Source organism: Dipodomys spectabilis, unplaced genomic scaffold (assembly GCF_019054845.1).
Source record: "Dipodomys spectabilis isolate Male_0828 unplaced genomic scaffold, ASM1905484v1 ptg000118l, whole genome shotgun sequence".
NCBI classification, from domain to species: Eukaryota; Metazoa; Chordata; class Mammalia; order Rodentia; family Heteromyidae; genus Dipodomys; species Dipodomys spectabilis.
In genome coordinates, this window is record NW_024870795.1 from 2,316,457 (window position 1) to 2,332,359 (window position 15,903).

Here is a 15,903-nt window from a genome sequence, read left to right on the forward strand (position 1 = left end):
AGGGGCCATGAGGCCATGAGTTCAAACTTCAGCACCACTGTTCAGCAGCTGAGAGATGCAGCTGTCCCCGTCCTCCATCCAGATGAGGATTGGGTGTGCCACAGCAAAGAACTGTCCATTTTCATCCATTTCTGTCCACAGGAGGGAGAAGTCACCATGCTCCTGGACCTTTCCTAACATTTAGAAAACACCTCCAACAGAAGGTTGGGCTCTCTCCTCATCTATCAATAGTGCTGGGAAGCAAGATGTCTATGAAAAAATTCAAGTTTCTGAAATCCTTGAACTGCGTGACCATTTGATTTTGTACATTCACAGAGAAACTGGCAGAGCTCTAGCCTTGAGTGAAAAAGCTAAAGGACAGCACTCAGACCCTAAGTTCAAGCCCCAGTACTGGTATATAGAGACCCCCACGTAGCTCCAAATGGGACAGGGTACCACAGTGACTTTGGCAGCTCTGGGTATGTATACACAATCTTTCTCTGTACACAGCATGCTTGACAAGGGTTTCTGTGAGGGGACAGTGATAGCATTAGGGTTTTGAACTCAGGGCCTTGTGCTTGCTAGGCAGACTATTTTGCCACTCAAGCCATGCCTCCAACTCAACAAGAGTTTTCTACAGAGTTGAAGATATCCTATATCTGTGCCATCCATAAGAGGCTGCATCTGAATACTGGGGGCCTGCCATGCAGCCAGCATAACCGAGGAACCAAAATGCTACTTAAAATTCACTAATATGAGTAGCCGGGCACTGGTGGCTCACACCTGTAATCCTAGCTACTCAGAAGACTGACTTATGAGGATCACAGATCCTCAGTAAGATTCTTACCACCAATTAAGTACCAAAAGGCCAGAAGTAGGGCTATGGCTCAACTGGTAGAACATCAGCCTTGAGTACAAATGCTCAGGGACAGCAACCAGGGCCTGAGTTCAAGTCCCAGGACTCTCTCACATACATATACATACAAATGAGCACGCACGCACGTGCACACACACACACACACACAAAATCATTACTATGGTTTTATGAAATATATTTCAATAGCCACACGTGGCTCACAACTACCATTATAGGACAGCATTGACTGCCATCACGGATTCCTGATTGGAGCCCCAGAGTTTGGGCTATCTTCACTTAACAAAGGAGAAAACCAAGACCCCTGCAGCCATTCTGGGCATAAGTGGCAGAGGTGACACAGAACAGCCTGGCCCCACACTGCCTTCCTTCCCATTCAGTGTTATTTCTGAGCTCTGGCAAGGCCTGGCGGAAATCCTACGTGTATGGTAAGTCTGCCTCGTTAATCAAGACATCAAGACTCCGTGTCTTTGGCCCGAATACTGTCGCTACACCCGTTATCAGGCGCAGACCAGAAGTTCTGACGGGTCATTTATAAACTCTTTGATTTTCTGACACAAGAAAAAGGCAGAATGACGATGGAAGATCCCAGCTGGTGAAGGAGCCTGAGCTTTGTGAACACAAAGCCTAACTGGTAGAGTTCTGGGGCTTTGGGAAACTTAACGGCAAAAATGCCCAGATAGGCCTTTCTTCCCCTACAATCCCAGGCCCTACAGGACCCAAAACTGGACAGCACCTGCTCCAGGGAACACAGGCCTTTTGCCCACCTGTAGGTGGCCTTTCAACTATTTCCCTCTTCATGGAATGCAGTTTCTCGGCCTCCTGCTAATATGGCCCTCATCATTCAAGGCCCAGATCAGTCACCACGTGGCTCTGACAAGCCTTAATCCTTGCTTTAAAAAACAAATGTTTTGGGGCTGAGAAGGTGGCTCAGTGGTATAGTGTTTGCCTTACATGCATGAGACCCTGGGTTCAATTCCTCAGCACCTCATAAACAGAAAAAGCAGCAAGTGGCATTGTGGCTCAAGTGGTGGACCTAAAGAGCTGAGGAACAGCGCCCAGAGTTCAGGCCCCACAACTGACAAAAAAAAAAAAAAAAAAAGTTTGGCCATAATCCTAGCTACTCAGGAGGCTGAGATCCGATAATCACGGTTCAAAGCCAGCCTGGGCAGGAACGTCTGTGAGACTCATCTCAAATTAATCACCAGAAAACTGGAAGTGGCACTGTGGTTCAAGTGGTAGAGCACTAGCCTTGAGCTAAAGAGCTCAGGGACAGCACTCAGGCCTAGAGTTCAAGCTCCAGGACCGAACAAAGCAAAAAAAACAAACAACAAATGGGGACCAGGAAGGTGGCTCAGTGGTAGAGTGCTTGCCTCGCATGCATGAGGCCCTGGGTTAGATTCCTCAGCACCACATAAACAGAAGTGGCACTGTGGTGCAAGTGGTAGAGCGCTGGCCTTGAGCTGAAGAGCCAAGGGATTGTGCCCAGAGTTCAAGCCCCACAACCAACAAAAAAATTAAAAAGAAAAGTTTTTATTTTGTTGGGTGTCGGTGGCTCATACCTGTAATCCTTGCTATTCAAGAGGCTAAGATCTGAAAATGGTGGTTAGAAGCCAGCCGGGGCAGGAAAGTCTGTTAGACTCTTACCTCCACTAAACTACCAAGAAAAAAAAAAAAAAAAAGCTGTTGAGTGGTAGAGTGCCAGCCTTGAGCAGAAAAGCTTGGGGACAGTGTCGGAGCTTTGAGTTCAAATTATATTTTTATTTAAGTAGTTGTACAAATAGGTCACCATTCAACAAGTCAGTTTATGAGTACAATGCATCTTGATCAATGTCACCCCTTCCATCATTCTCTCATCCCTCCCTTAATTTTCACTTTAGAGAACTAGGAATTTAGTTGTAATTATAGTCCCTAAGTCACTGTACTAGAACCAAAGCTCCCTGGGGACAAACATCAAGTTGTTTTATTGTTGTTTTGGAGTACAGGGGACTCAATTCAGGACTCAAGCATCTGCTAGGCAAATGCTCTACCACTGACTTACATCCTAGCCTTCTAGGTTAGTTTCTTTATTCAATGTATATATAGAGTGTATGTGTGTGTATATATTGTGAGGGTGTGAGGGTGCCAATCTCAAATGCATCTCAATGACTGAATTTAATTATAATATTGGTTTACAAACCGTGTGCCTAGCTACTCAGGAGACTCAGATTTGAGGATCACTGTTCCAAGCCAGCCCAGGCAGGAAATTTTGTGAGAGTCTTTCCAGACCCTCCCCCAACCCCTCTGATCCTAGGGCTTGTGCTCTGTCCCTGAGCTTCTCTGTGATCAAGGCTTGAGCCACAGTGCCACTTCCAGCTTTTTCTGAGTAGTTTACTAGAGGTAACTTTGAACCATCATCCTCAGTAGCTCATCCTTAGTAGCTAGAATTACAGGCATGAGCCACCAGTGCCCAGCTAACACATTATTTTAATTTTATTATTGTTATTATTATCCCCATTTGTAGAGGCTGAAGAATTAAACAAGTAAAAGAGAATTCCTGTCAAGTGCTTAGTATGTAGCACATGCTTCATGCTAAACCAATAGCAGTGAGTTTTGTTTTTCTCTATAATAAAAGGTCCACACAGTTGGGGACGAGTTCAGGACACTTCCCCAGGGCTAGGACACAGTAGGTGTTCTTAAACATTTGTTATCAGATGGACTTAGCCCTGGAAATAGCCGTGTCAAGAGGGGGGTGGCAGGGGGCGGAGGGGATACTGGAACCAAGCCCAGGGCAGCCCCTCTGACATCCCTTCTCCTAGGCTCCTCCTTCTTCATAGTTTTCCAGCTTTAATCTGTATGCCAATCACTAGGGGGTCCTTAATATTACCAAGTTTGGATGCAGTGGGTGTGAGAGGGACCTGAGACTCTGCATTTTTTTAAAGAGCTCCTAGGTAAGGGCCAAGCTGTGTGTACATATAACCCCCTTGAAATCATAGGGAGTAAAGGGCTCTGAATCCACTAGGCATACAGTAGGCCTCTCCACAAAAGCGAGTTATGTTTTTCTTCTTGTTGGTTTTGCCATTAAAAAAAAAAAAACAACAAAAACCCTCCTATGGGACTGGAACATCTTTCACTGCTATAGATGAACATAGAAGGCTAGAAAGGGGCAGAAGCGGGTTTCCAGGCCAAGTCCACCCATACCTCCTTCCCAGGCTCATGTCACCCTAAGTCCCACCCATCTGGAACAACAGCCACACGTGCACAGAGCTAGGGACCTGTGAGCCCAGGCCCCCACTCCAGCTCCTTGCTAGGCCAGCCAAAAAGAGGCCCTAGCCATGGGCCCCAGCCTCCAGCAGCAGCTCCCAGCGACCTGCCCTCCCTCCATCACCTTATAAAGCAGCCTGAGCTGTAGCTCCAGGCTGCAGCTGAATTAGATGCAGAATGAGCAGCCTGTCCTCTCCCCACAGCCTCTGCAGGCAGTCAGACCATGGCTGACCACTTCAGACATTCCTTCTGCAGCAACATTACCTAATTTAACCATCACCCCTGCTCTCCAGGGCTCTCAAAATAGCTGCAGGAGGGGGAATGCCCTGATGCCATCAGAATAAATAGTTCTCCTTCCTTCTCCACTCTGGGCCTACACCAGCCCCAGGACCCAGGCCAGGAAGAATCCAGGCTGGGAGAAAGCAGATTGAGAGGGCTGAGGGTGGCCTGGGGCAATCCAGAGACACCCCTGCCTCAGGCTCTTCATCCTCCCAATCCTCTGAGACTCCCCATACACCTTCTCTTCCCTAAACCCTCCAGCTCATCCCCATAGGCCACTTGTCATCCTGATTACCCAAGATTCAGCTTTCACTTTCTCCTAAGAGCAGAGCCAGGAACAGTAATAGAATTATTACTATGATTCTTCAGGTATTAATTAGAGGGGCTAAATTCATCTTTCACCTTAGCTGATACCTGCTAAGAGAGATTAGCATTCTCTCCTCTGAGATTAGAAAGCAGATGCTCAGGAAGGTGAAGTGACTTCTCAAGGTCACACAGCCTAGTAACAGTAAGGCTGGGTCTTGGAAGTCAAGCATCAAAGCTGTAGCCACCACAGTCCCTTTCTCTTGGGGCTTCTGGGTGGCAGTGAGCCTGGAGGAGGAGGGGTATGGAGGTTTGTGTCCCAAGAGGCTTGCTTGCTCAGGGTGTCCTTCAAGGGTTGACCAGAGTCTGTTCACACTTGGACTCTGTGCCTCTGTTTCCACTTCACCCTGAGTCTGTGAGTCCCAAGTCAACCCCAGATGGCAAGAGCCTGGCTCATCTATGACTTGGGGCCCCGGCTCCCCATCCCCAGTGCCCCAGATCAGGCCTGCCCCATTAAAGCGGGAAACACCCAGGCCACTGGCTGGCATACCTCAGGCGCAACCAGCGGTTAAAGAGCTGGGAAAGCAGGATTGCCAGAGTCCAGAGTAACCATTAACCAAATCAGGGCCGGGGTGGAGCCCAGGGCCAGCACCCCAGGGCCAGCTCCTCCCCACTGGGCCATCCCGGGGCCACCCAGCAGCCACACAGCTAGGCTGGTGAGACCTGGGGCACTGGAGCACGGGCCAAGTCAGGCAGTGCAGGAGGGTCAACTTCACACCACTGTGGTAAGTGAGCCAGCAGGTGCCTCTCTCCCCCTCCCTGATCTACAGAGATCAGAGGAGTGTGAACCAGGAAGAGCAGCCTGGAGTTTGAGGCCTTCCCAAGGCAGGGGCACAGTACACTAAAACTGGGACTCAAATCTCCCTAGGGAGGTCTTGAAGGGAGAACTATGAAATCGCAATGGAATAGCACATCTGTTGCATATGAAAGTCTGCTCTGGCTATCAGGGATTTATATGGCCTCTTAATCTCCACCAAAACTCTGCAGAGTAGGTATTGGCATACCTGACAGATGAGGCTCAGAGAGATTAACCTACCAGTCCAAAGTCACACAGGACTAAAAGCGTTAGTGCCAGGACAGGACTCAGGGCTGTTCTGGCCTCCCCTAACAGTATCTCAAAGGGACACCTAAAGATTGAGGTGGAGTAAAATGAAGGGACTGGGCTAAGAGCCATGCAAGGAGCCTCCAGGCTCTTCTCTGAGCTGAGTAAAATTCTTCAGCTCCGCAGCCAGAGTCCTGGTTTTACTAAAACCCAGTGTCCTGGGCTGAGACCAGCAGTGGTGAGGCAGCTTTGGAGAGGGCAGGAGGGGGGTCCTCTCCCATTTGCCAGTATAAGAGGTGGGCCTCCCTCCCACAAGCCAGCGGGAGGAGGGGGGCAGAGGGGCAGCTGCAGCCAGAGGCCGGCCTCCTCCAGCCAGGAGAATTCCCTTCACTGCACAGGTGAAACTGAGGTGAGGCTCAGGCAGGCAGCCGGCTTTGATCTTATCACACATTCCAGCCTGGGTCCCTGTCCCCTCCCCATCCCTGCCCCAAGAGGAGGGAAACCTGTGGGCCTTAACCCTTTCCTCCCACCTCCTCACTCAGTTCCAGACTTGGACAGATCTCTGCTTCTCTCATTCCTCCCCCCTCCCCCCTCCCCCCTCCCCAGGAGAGGGAAGAAAGGAAGGCAAGAGGGGGAAGGGCAGGAAATCTCCAGAACTACCAACCCCAACCTGGGCTCCAGAAGACTTAGTACGTAAACAGCCCCCAGTATTCCTCATAGCCGTGAGCTCATCTGAGACTCCCCTCTCCTGGCCTCCCCTTGCCTCCCCTGGCAATGTCCAGCCCCCCCCCCCACCATCACTGCAAGAGAGAGGGAAATGGACTGGCAGTAGCTAGAATAACAGTGGGGAGGGAGGGGGCCAAATCCTAGAGACTCCCAGAGGTCTTGGAGCCTGAAAACTTCCTCAGGCCCCTCACTGGGCAGACACAGAACAGGTTCTGTATGAATGACTGCAGAAAGAAAGAATGAACGAATAAGCTTTGAGATATTAAAGACCTGTGGCTCCTGATGCCAGGCTCCTCTGTTCAAGGACACTGATGATGCCCCTGGCTATTCATTCACTCAACAACAAGGACCCAAGGCCGACCATGTGGGCAGATCACTTTAGGAGGGACTGGGGGAGGCCAGGGCAGGCTTTGAGGAGGCTGAGTGCACTGACAGGGGTCTCAGAGAGGGGAAACAGGAAGGACCTGTTTCAGGGTCTGGCACTGCAGGCTGGTGGCCTGGGGGGAGAAAGATGTGCCTTTGGTGACAGGGTGGGCTCCTCCAGGTGGCCTGAGAATGGACCACCACCAATGCCTAGGGTCAGCACACAGTCATTCCCTCTGACAAGAAAGGAAGGAGGCCACTTTGTGAGCACAAAAATGGAGGCCCCAGGAAGAGGGCTGCTTGGGTGGTGACCCAGCGGAGGGAGGACGAGTCTTGACCTCTTGCCTGCTGCTCTGGCCAGGTACAGGGTGGGAGCTGGAATGGATGTCACTTCAGCTATATTGGGGACTTCCGTTCATTCTTTCTCTAGCTTTAACAACTCCAGCAGAGGCACAGACCTTCCTGCTCTTGCCCTGGACAACAACATAGACAATGCCAATTCAGGGATAGAGGAGCCCTGGAGGCCAGCCCGGTGTTTCCTCCTCCGTCAGCATATCCTACCTACTCGGAAACCCACCTCCTCCAGAAAGCCTATCCAGATCACTCCTTAAGAGTGTGGGCAGGCCACTGTTCTTTGGGCTGTTCCTTATTGTTGGAAATTCTCATGAGACAATTGATAACACAGATGAAATAATCCGTACAATGTCCAGGACAAAAAGTCCTGAAAGATCCTCAGACAAGGATAGTTCAGCTTACTGGGAACCTCCACCAAGGCAGCAGGTCCAGATCTACCTCCTCTATGCAGCTCTCCCTGATTGTCCTCTCTCAAGGCCCATGCAGCTAGACCCACTGAGAAAAGAATGACAAAATTCGGCTTAGACAGCCTGGGCCCTGCTCCCAGGTGTGCCATGCTGGATGGACGCTGAGTCACCCGTTTTCTTGCTTGATAAGTCTGTTTTCCCACCTCTGCAAGATGGAGATAGGATTGCCAACTTCCAAAGAATGCTGGGCGAAGCTGGGGGCAGGGGAGGGGGGGTGGACTGTACCAGGCGATGACCAGACTGGCTCAAGAAGGTGGCAGTTGTAGTCAGTAGATATGAGCATAGGCTGATGACTGCAGCAACTGGGGTCTGAAGGGAGGAGACACCGCAGGCCCCAGGACAGAGAGTGAAACTCTAAGGCCTCTATTCCTCTAGTCTACCCTCACAGGAAGCCAAGAGGCTGGAGAGGAAGAGCTGTGCAAGCCACAGAGGCCTTAGGGACTAGGGTTTGTGGGGCCAGAGCCTCAGTCCATCTAGTCCAGCTAGGATCCAAGAACAGCCATGATCCCAGTTCCCAACTATTTGAAAACTAGAACCGCCAAGAAGGAGCAAGATGAGTCAGCTGGAGGGGGTGGGGGCTGGAGCAGGCTCTTTGGGGGAGAGCCATGGGCAGGCAGGGAAGGGAAAGGAAAGGCAGGGACCTGGAGGTGGGCTGGGAAGGGGCCAAAAGCAGCTAGGAATCCCCAGCCCCACCCCAGGAGAAGCATCTTGGGGTCACCTGAGGCTTCCCTACCCAGCCCCTTCCCAAAAGGCTGGGATTGGAGGGACTGCCCTCCCCAGCGCTTGTCTGTCCATCTCTCTCCCCTGTAGTCCAGCCAATACTCTGACAGTCCGTAGGAGTCAAACTCATTGCTGTACAGGGCACCACCCCTAGAAAGGAGGGTGGGGCCACAGGCCTGCCCAGAGCTCCCTGGGCAGGTCCAGCCTCCTCCACTATGGGGGAAGGATGGGGCTGGAATACAGTCTGAGACGCCCCCTCTGCCACTCCCCTCATGATACACGAACATCCTTTCAGTACCCAGGGGAGCCACTTGGCCACCCCCCTCTGCTGCTCAGAGCCTACCAACTAACTGCACACATCTGGGAAAGGGATGGTGTGCTGAGCCGCAGGCTCCAGCCTTTTGCAGGCCACACCCTGGGGTGTGCCCCCCTCCAGGAAGGAGGGATCAGAGTAAAAGGGTGGACTCTGTCCTGCAGCTGCAGCCTCTGGGCCTTGGTGGGGGAAGGAGGGCAATGACAGATCAGACGCAGTTAGCTTCCAGGGCTCAAATCCCTTTATAAAGCCACACATTCACGACGCAAGCCCAGGGCGGAGTCTGGCTCCATAGCAGAGATGTGTCATGCTTGAGCACTGGGAGCCCTATGTCAAATACCATGCTGGCATTGCCCTTGGCAGGAAGCCATTCCAGGTTTCTACCTGATCCTCTCATGACTTCCATTAAAGCATGCAAGAAATAACTGTTCCGAGGCTGGGAGAGGTGAAGCTACTTGTCTAAAGTCACACAGCCAGTTAGGGCCGAGGCAAGACTTGAAGGTGGCTTTCTTTGAGCCAGTGGCTTACCCTCTACCACAGGACCCAGGGGAAGAGGTTCCAAGCCCAACAATGTCATGGGCAAGGAAGAGATGGCAGAATGGGCATCCCAGCCAGTCCTGAATCCCATGGGCTACTGCAGAGAGTGGCAGCTGAGGAAGAAGATGGTTTCTCCAGAAGGCAGGGCCAAAGGAAGCCCCTTTTCTAACCCTCCTCTACCTAGACAGTTAACTCAGTCACTGGACCACATTCTCCTGCTCTCCGCCAAGGGCTGGGCAAAAGGCCAAGAATAAAGCCCTCCTGGAGTTTCCCATCAAATGTACAAATACAGGAGCCAGGAGCCAGGCTGTGAGTGGAAGGGATCTGAATACATGGCTTTACCCGGCAAGGCCCACTTCATCCCCAGGTCATCACAGAGACCCCAGCCTGGGACAGCTGGAGAAGACCAGAGGCCCGTTGCCCTGGCATTTCAGTCTCTATGCCTCCACTACCACCTGCCATTCTCCATTACCCTCCTGCGCCTGCTGGCCTGCTCCCCCCAGTACTGTCCCATTGGTCTGTGGTGTCTCCATCCTCCCAAATGTTCAAGTCTTGAGATTTTGGAGGCATCTGGGCTCCTCCCACTCCACCAGCCAGTCCTATGGACCTCCAGATTCAACCATTTCTTCCTAGCTCCATCACCTGGTGCAGGCTCTAGCATCTGGGCTCCTCCCACTCCACCAGCCAGTCCTGTGGACTTCTGGATTTCATTCAGAACTCAACCACTTTTTCCCACCTCCATCACTTGGTGAAGGTAACCAGAGTTACCACTGCCTAAACTTGACCCTTCACCCTCCCACCAAAAAAAGAGCAATCCATGGCCTTAAATGATGTCTCACCTCACTCAGAATCCAATCCTTTCCCACAGCCATACCTCTGCCTGCATCTCACCACACTCTCCTCCCTCCACCTTTCTACTCAAGCAGCTCACCCATGCTGGCTTCTGGTCAAGCACACCCTTACCTCTGGGCTCACGCTGGCTGTTCCCCCAGCCTGGAACACCCTTCCCTGAGTATCTGAAGGGCATTCACCCTCACTCCTCAGGACTGCTCAAATGTTATCAGGGCTTCAGCCTCACCTCATCTTGGTCTATCCTCTGTCCCATTTCTTTTCCCTTCCAAGCACTATCACCAATTGGTATGCTTCCCTTATTATCTGTCTTTCTCCCGCCATGATAACACAGTTATAATGAATGAGGGAAAGGGACTTCTTTTGTTCTCTGATGTAACCTGGACATCTAGAATAACATCAAATACATAGAAGATGCAGCATAAATATTCGCTAGAGTGCAGTGTACACCTGTGTACAGTTCATTCATTTAGTGCACACTGAACCTTCGTGCCCCACGCACCCCTAAAATCCAGAGCAACAGAACACCTTCCTCTATGCCCCAGTGCAAGGGCTCAGGAAAGGAGTCAGAAGCTGGTGTTAAGGACATCTTCAGTGTCACAGACTTCAGTGATGGTATGAAGTCCCCAGAGTCCCCATACAGGCAGGCATGGTAGGAAGAAGGGAATGTGATTCTAGTGGCAGCTGAAACATGAAGGTCCCCACATTCCCAGGCCTAAAAGAGCCACCTTGTTCTGGGGTTTTCATGTCAGTGCCCCTAGCCCAGCCACCCCCTTGCAGCTACAAGCCACTCCCCTCTCAAGGCCACTATTGACAAGGCCGACGCCACCAGGCCTCATAGTGAGGCTGGCGGCTCCCCACGAAGCGAGTTCCATACATATTTTTGGGCTGCAGTCAGCCAGTTCTGGGCGCTGGGCAGCTGGCCCCAGCCAAGCCCTGGGAGCAGGAGGGGTAGCAGGGCCACAGAGGCCAAGGCCCATTCTAGGGCAGCATTCCAGTGGGGACCTTAAGTTCAGCCTCCCCCTCCCACCAGGGCAGGAGTGAAATGGGGAAGATCAGTGGACTTCCATCAGGACAGGGACACAGACTCTCAGGATGCTGCTAGAGAGCGAGTCACACTCCTTTTTCCCTTGGTCTGATTTGTGCAGCTAGGATTGGACTGGGAGTAGGGTGGCAACAGGCCAAGGCTGGGAGCCCAGCTTTTAGTTCCCAAGTCCCTGAGGGTCCAGAACTCACAGGTCTGGCCTCCAAGTCCATCTGATTCAACACCCAGATCTTTCCACATCCTTAGCAGCGCTCCTTCCCAACCCCAGCCTCTCACCCCAAGCCAGGAAAGCCAGAGACCTCAGCAGATACACCCAGCACCTGAAGCCCCCAGGGAGAGCTGGGAGGAAGGGGGGACAGTGGGGCCAGAGGCAGAGGCCCCTCACATCACACAGACCCCAACCCACTGATACTCCAAAGCCCCTGAAATCATCCAACTGTCAGTACAGGCCCAGAGAGTGTCTGATCAGGAAATTAAAGAACAAATCTACAAATGATCAACCCAGAGTCCAGCTCTAGAGTTCCAGCTTCCTGGAGTTCCTCCCGCATCTGCAGGAAGTCCCACATCACCAAGCCACACCCATCTCAGGCCTCAGACCCTCAGTATTCCTTGCCTAGGGTAGTCCTGTGCTGCCTCTGGCCTAACCTAAGAGCTCTTGAAAGTTTGTTTGGAGGTTCTAGCAGGGCAAGGCAGCTACTCATATACCCTTGACTGAAGACAAGTCCTCCTCTATCAAGGATGGTCATCCTCTTTGACCAAACATTCAGCTTTGGGAAGAATGCACATGGATTGGTAAGGGAGGAAGAGAATACCTACCTAGCCAGCCAGATCAGCCACGTCAACCCTGGTGATCAATGGGGTAATGGATGTTGCAGCCAGAGTGCCCTCACATCCCTAAGAGTTCTTAAGTCAACTGCTGGTTATAGGCAGGTGGGAAAGTAGGTGGGAAAGTAGCTCAGTCAGGGGAACTTCAAGGTACAAATTTCCTAACTCCTGAGTATTGCAAGTCTGGGAGCCACTCTAGTAACTATGGCTTTAATATAGTCAGTAGACATAGTTACTGAGCACTTACTACCTGTCAAATGCTAGAGATGCGAGTGAGCAGGAGCAGGTTAAGGCCTTGCTTGTGTGGAGCTTACCCTAGGCAGAGGATGCGATAAACAAATGAGTAAACATGTGTCAGATAATAAGAAAAAAGAAAGCAGTAGGGCCCAGTGAACACTAATATAACACATGACTAGCAGGTAAGTGCTAGGTTCCATCCCCAGCACAGAGGGGTGAGGGCGGGGACACAGAATGATGGGTAACTGAATAGCTGGGACCTGAAGGAAAGGAAACAGAGGGGCACGTGTTCCAAGCTCAGGGAACAGCAGGCACAAAGACCCTGAGATGTGTAGTTCAAGAGACAAAGATGGGTATAGCTGGCAATGCTAAAGAGGAAAGACAGCAGAAGACAAGTTCATGCAGGAGGGGGATAGCCAGACCTCTGTCCCGGGGCCTTGTGGGCTATATGAAGTCAGAGGCTTGGAAATGGTTCTCAGCAACACAGAGTAGTGATGAGCAGGCAGTGCAGATTTGCTGAAAAACAGGCCACCCAGCCGACAGTGGACCCTGACTAAATACATACTACCTGGCCTGACACCCAAGATCTCCCTCCCCACCATTGTATCCACCCATCCTCTGAGCCCTGAACCCAGTCACCTTCTGTCACCTTTTTTCAACTGTCTCACAAGGCAGGGCCTCTGGCCCACAGATCCTGACTTGCCTGTACTCAGACTGAGAACAGGCCCGGGCCAAACCAGACAAGGCCAGGATAGCTCCTCAGACAAGGGGAGCTCAGCCTAAGAGAGGATGGTGGATGGACCTGTAGCCCTCCCTCCTTCCTGAATCCCTGAAGCACTCACACAACCCCATCCTGTCCCTATGGCAAGTCTAGAGCAAGAAGGATCTCACAGGGTGGAGAGGTTGGGGGAGGGGGGGACAGGGCAGCAGCTGTGTAGAGGGGAGGGCTGAGGTCACATCAGGAAGGGGAGGATCTCTAGCTCTCCCCAGCAACCTCCCCTGCTAGGAAATCCAGGGAGGCAGGAAACAGGTATCTCAAGCGACTTCCCTCCTAAGCACAGTCATCCCTACCAGGGCCTCTGAAGACTCTTGACCCCTGCAGGACTGGCCCAAGAAAGGAAGGGCTAAGGCCCAGCAGGAAGAAAAGGGTCAGCTGGCCAGAGCAGGCCCTGAGTCACGCAGACCCAGCCCCCTCACCCAACAATTCTTCCCACTCCCCAGAACCAAAATTACTCCCACGTATAATCGCATAATCACAGACCGCTGTTCCTCCTGTCCCTGCCCCTTGTCTGCTGCCCCTAGTGAGGCCTGGGTTCCCACAGGCCCAGCTTAACCTGTGTCCCACTCTCCCCCACTTGGAGGAGCAAGAGCCTCCTGGAAGTGAACAGAAGGGCAGAAGAGACCAAGTTCAAGGAAGATCCCAAGGCTTGTTGGAATAACTGACGGCAAACCTGATCTTATTCAAGACTCACAGGATTCAGAAGCTCTAGAATCCCACAGCTTGACCCACCAGCCTGTGGGTTCCAGGAAAGCACAGAAAGGCCTGTTCAGCCACAACCATCTGCTGGTGCACACAGTAGGTACTTGGCTAATATTTACTCAATGAATGAACGCCTAGATTCCCAGTGCTGGCCAATGAAGATTTGTTAAATGAACAAGTGAATGAGATGATCAGCCCTATTTGGAGAACTTCTGTGGAATTCCTCAGGCCCACAGCAAACAGCTCCACCCACCACTCCTGCCATTATGCAGCCCTTACACAGAGTAGCCCCTCATCAAAGGGCTGGGGGAGTTTGGGAAAGATTGCTGGGCTGAGAAGACATTCAAGGTCTAGGTCAAGGCTGGGAGCTACAATTCAGATTGACTGGGAAGCAAGTGCCAAGCTCAGCCGGCTGTATTGGGATAAATTAAGAAGCCAGATAAATTAAGAGACTGCCTAGATTTGGGGAGGGAGGGCTGGCTGGGTGGGGCTGGCTCAATGAGGGGGTCAGGTCTCGGTGTGTGTGTGGTGGGGGTTAACAAGTGACTCAGGAGGGCAGAGGTGAGTGAGAGCCAGCAAGGCAAAGACAGAGAATCAGTCACTAGGTAAACACTGACCTGGTTGGAAAAGTCACTCTCTTGGCTCAGACAGAAGGGGACTGTCTAGGAGCACTTCTAGTAGAGGGTGGAGGGACTCTGCAGCTCACCACCTCGGGGGCTACATGCCCCACCCTCCTCTGCCACCCTCGGCCTTCCCACCCACCCCACCTAGGAGGTCACTCGGGTCCTCCAGGCCTCTCATACCAAGTGTCTTCTAGGCCTCGGGATTCCTGACCCAGGACTTCTCTTCTCCCCACTGTAGCCCATCCCAGGCCTGAGCATGGGGCTGGATGGCAGGCACAGGCTGCTTCCTCCCCTTCCCTTCCCCCCTCCCTGTCCTCAACCTTGGAAACCTGGGGAAAAGAAAGTTGGAGAAACTTCCTTCAACTGCCTGACCACCACTAACAGGCCCTGAACCCAGCACTAATTCAATTCAAGCCGCCAACTACCCTGGAGCTCCGAATTTTGAGATGCCTTTGCCCACGTGTGGCTGGCCTGGAAGAGGTTAACTAGCTCACTCAAGGCCACGGATTCGCAGGTGAAGGGCAGGAACGGGTTGAGCTCCAGGGCTGTCTGACTCCCGGGTCCAGGGATGTTCCATAAAAGCCCCAGTTTCGTTCAAGTTTTTACTTGTGCTTGTCTGGTGACAAGCTCCCCAAGGGGGACAGCGGCGTGGTCAAGTTCCAGCGAGGGCTGACAAGATCGCCATCCCTCTGAGTGCCGCTTCTGCCAAGTTGGCACAGACGGGGGTACCCTGGCCCTGCCAAGGTCCCACCCTGCTCGAACTTTCTTCTTCTGGTCCTCAGGAATGGCAGCCCGGGCCATGCCCAGCACGACTCTTGCCTCCGAAACGTGGCCCAGAGACCCACGCCACTCCATGCGGGCCGGTCCAGCCCCGGGCCCCAGGTAGGGTCCCTCCCGGGCGTTCCCTGGGACCAACCCCACGCCACACGGTGGCGCCGGCCTGCCTGTGCCTGCCCGGGGTCCTCGGCGGGCGCTGCGGTCCCGGGCCACCGTCCCAGGCGCGCAGCCTCCAGAGCCCAGCCAAGTTGGCGGGCGTCCCCCCGCCCCCGCGCCCTCCGTCCCCCACACTCACCGCGAGCAGCCGCCCGTGCAGCAGCAGCGCCAGCAGCAGCGCGCCCGCCGCCCGCCACCCCATGGCCCGGCCTCGCTCGCTGGCTCGTTCAGCTCCGCTCGGCGCCGCGCGCAGCCGCCCGCTCGCTGTCCTGCAGAGTTCTCGGGCCCGCGGGGCCCGCTCACCGCGCCCCCGCCCCTCCCCGCCCCTCCCCGCCCCGCCCCTCCCCGCCCCGCCCCCAGGCCTCCCGTCCCGCCCCCGCGGCGCCCAGTCCCAAAGCCCTGGGCCCCGCCCCCTCTTCCCGGTCCCACCCGCACGAATCCAGGCCACGCCCCCGGTCAGCCGCTACGCCCCCGGTCAGCGGCCACGCCCCCAGCCCTTTCCAGCTCGCCCCGCCCCGCCCCCACCGAGCTCCTGCCCCGCCTTCTCAGGCCCAAGCCCCGCCCCCGAGAGCCAGGTTCCAGACCACCAGGCTCCTCCCCTCGAATTTTCGCCACGCCCCTCGGCTCAGGCCACGCCCACGAACTTCGGGC

At 53.5% G+C, this 15,903-nt stretch overlaps 1 protein-coding gene across 1 annotated transcript in view; it reads right to left on the reverse strand.

Annotated features, from left to right (window-relative positions):
- Positions 1–15,471, reverse strand: part of Hspg2 (heparan sulfate proteoglycan 2) — a 101,537-nt gene extending 86,066 nt beyond the window's left edge. Inside the window, exon 1 of the mRNA XM_042688437.1 lies at positions 15,392–15,471. Coding sequence (XP_042544371.1) covers positions 15,392–15,454 — 63 coding nt within the window. The 5' untranslated portion in view covers positions 15,455–15,471. The remainder of the gene's footprint in view (positions 1–15,391) is intronic.
- Positions 15,472–15,903: the final 432 nt, after the last annotated feature.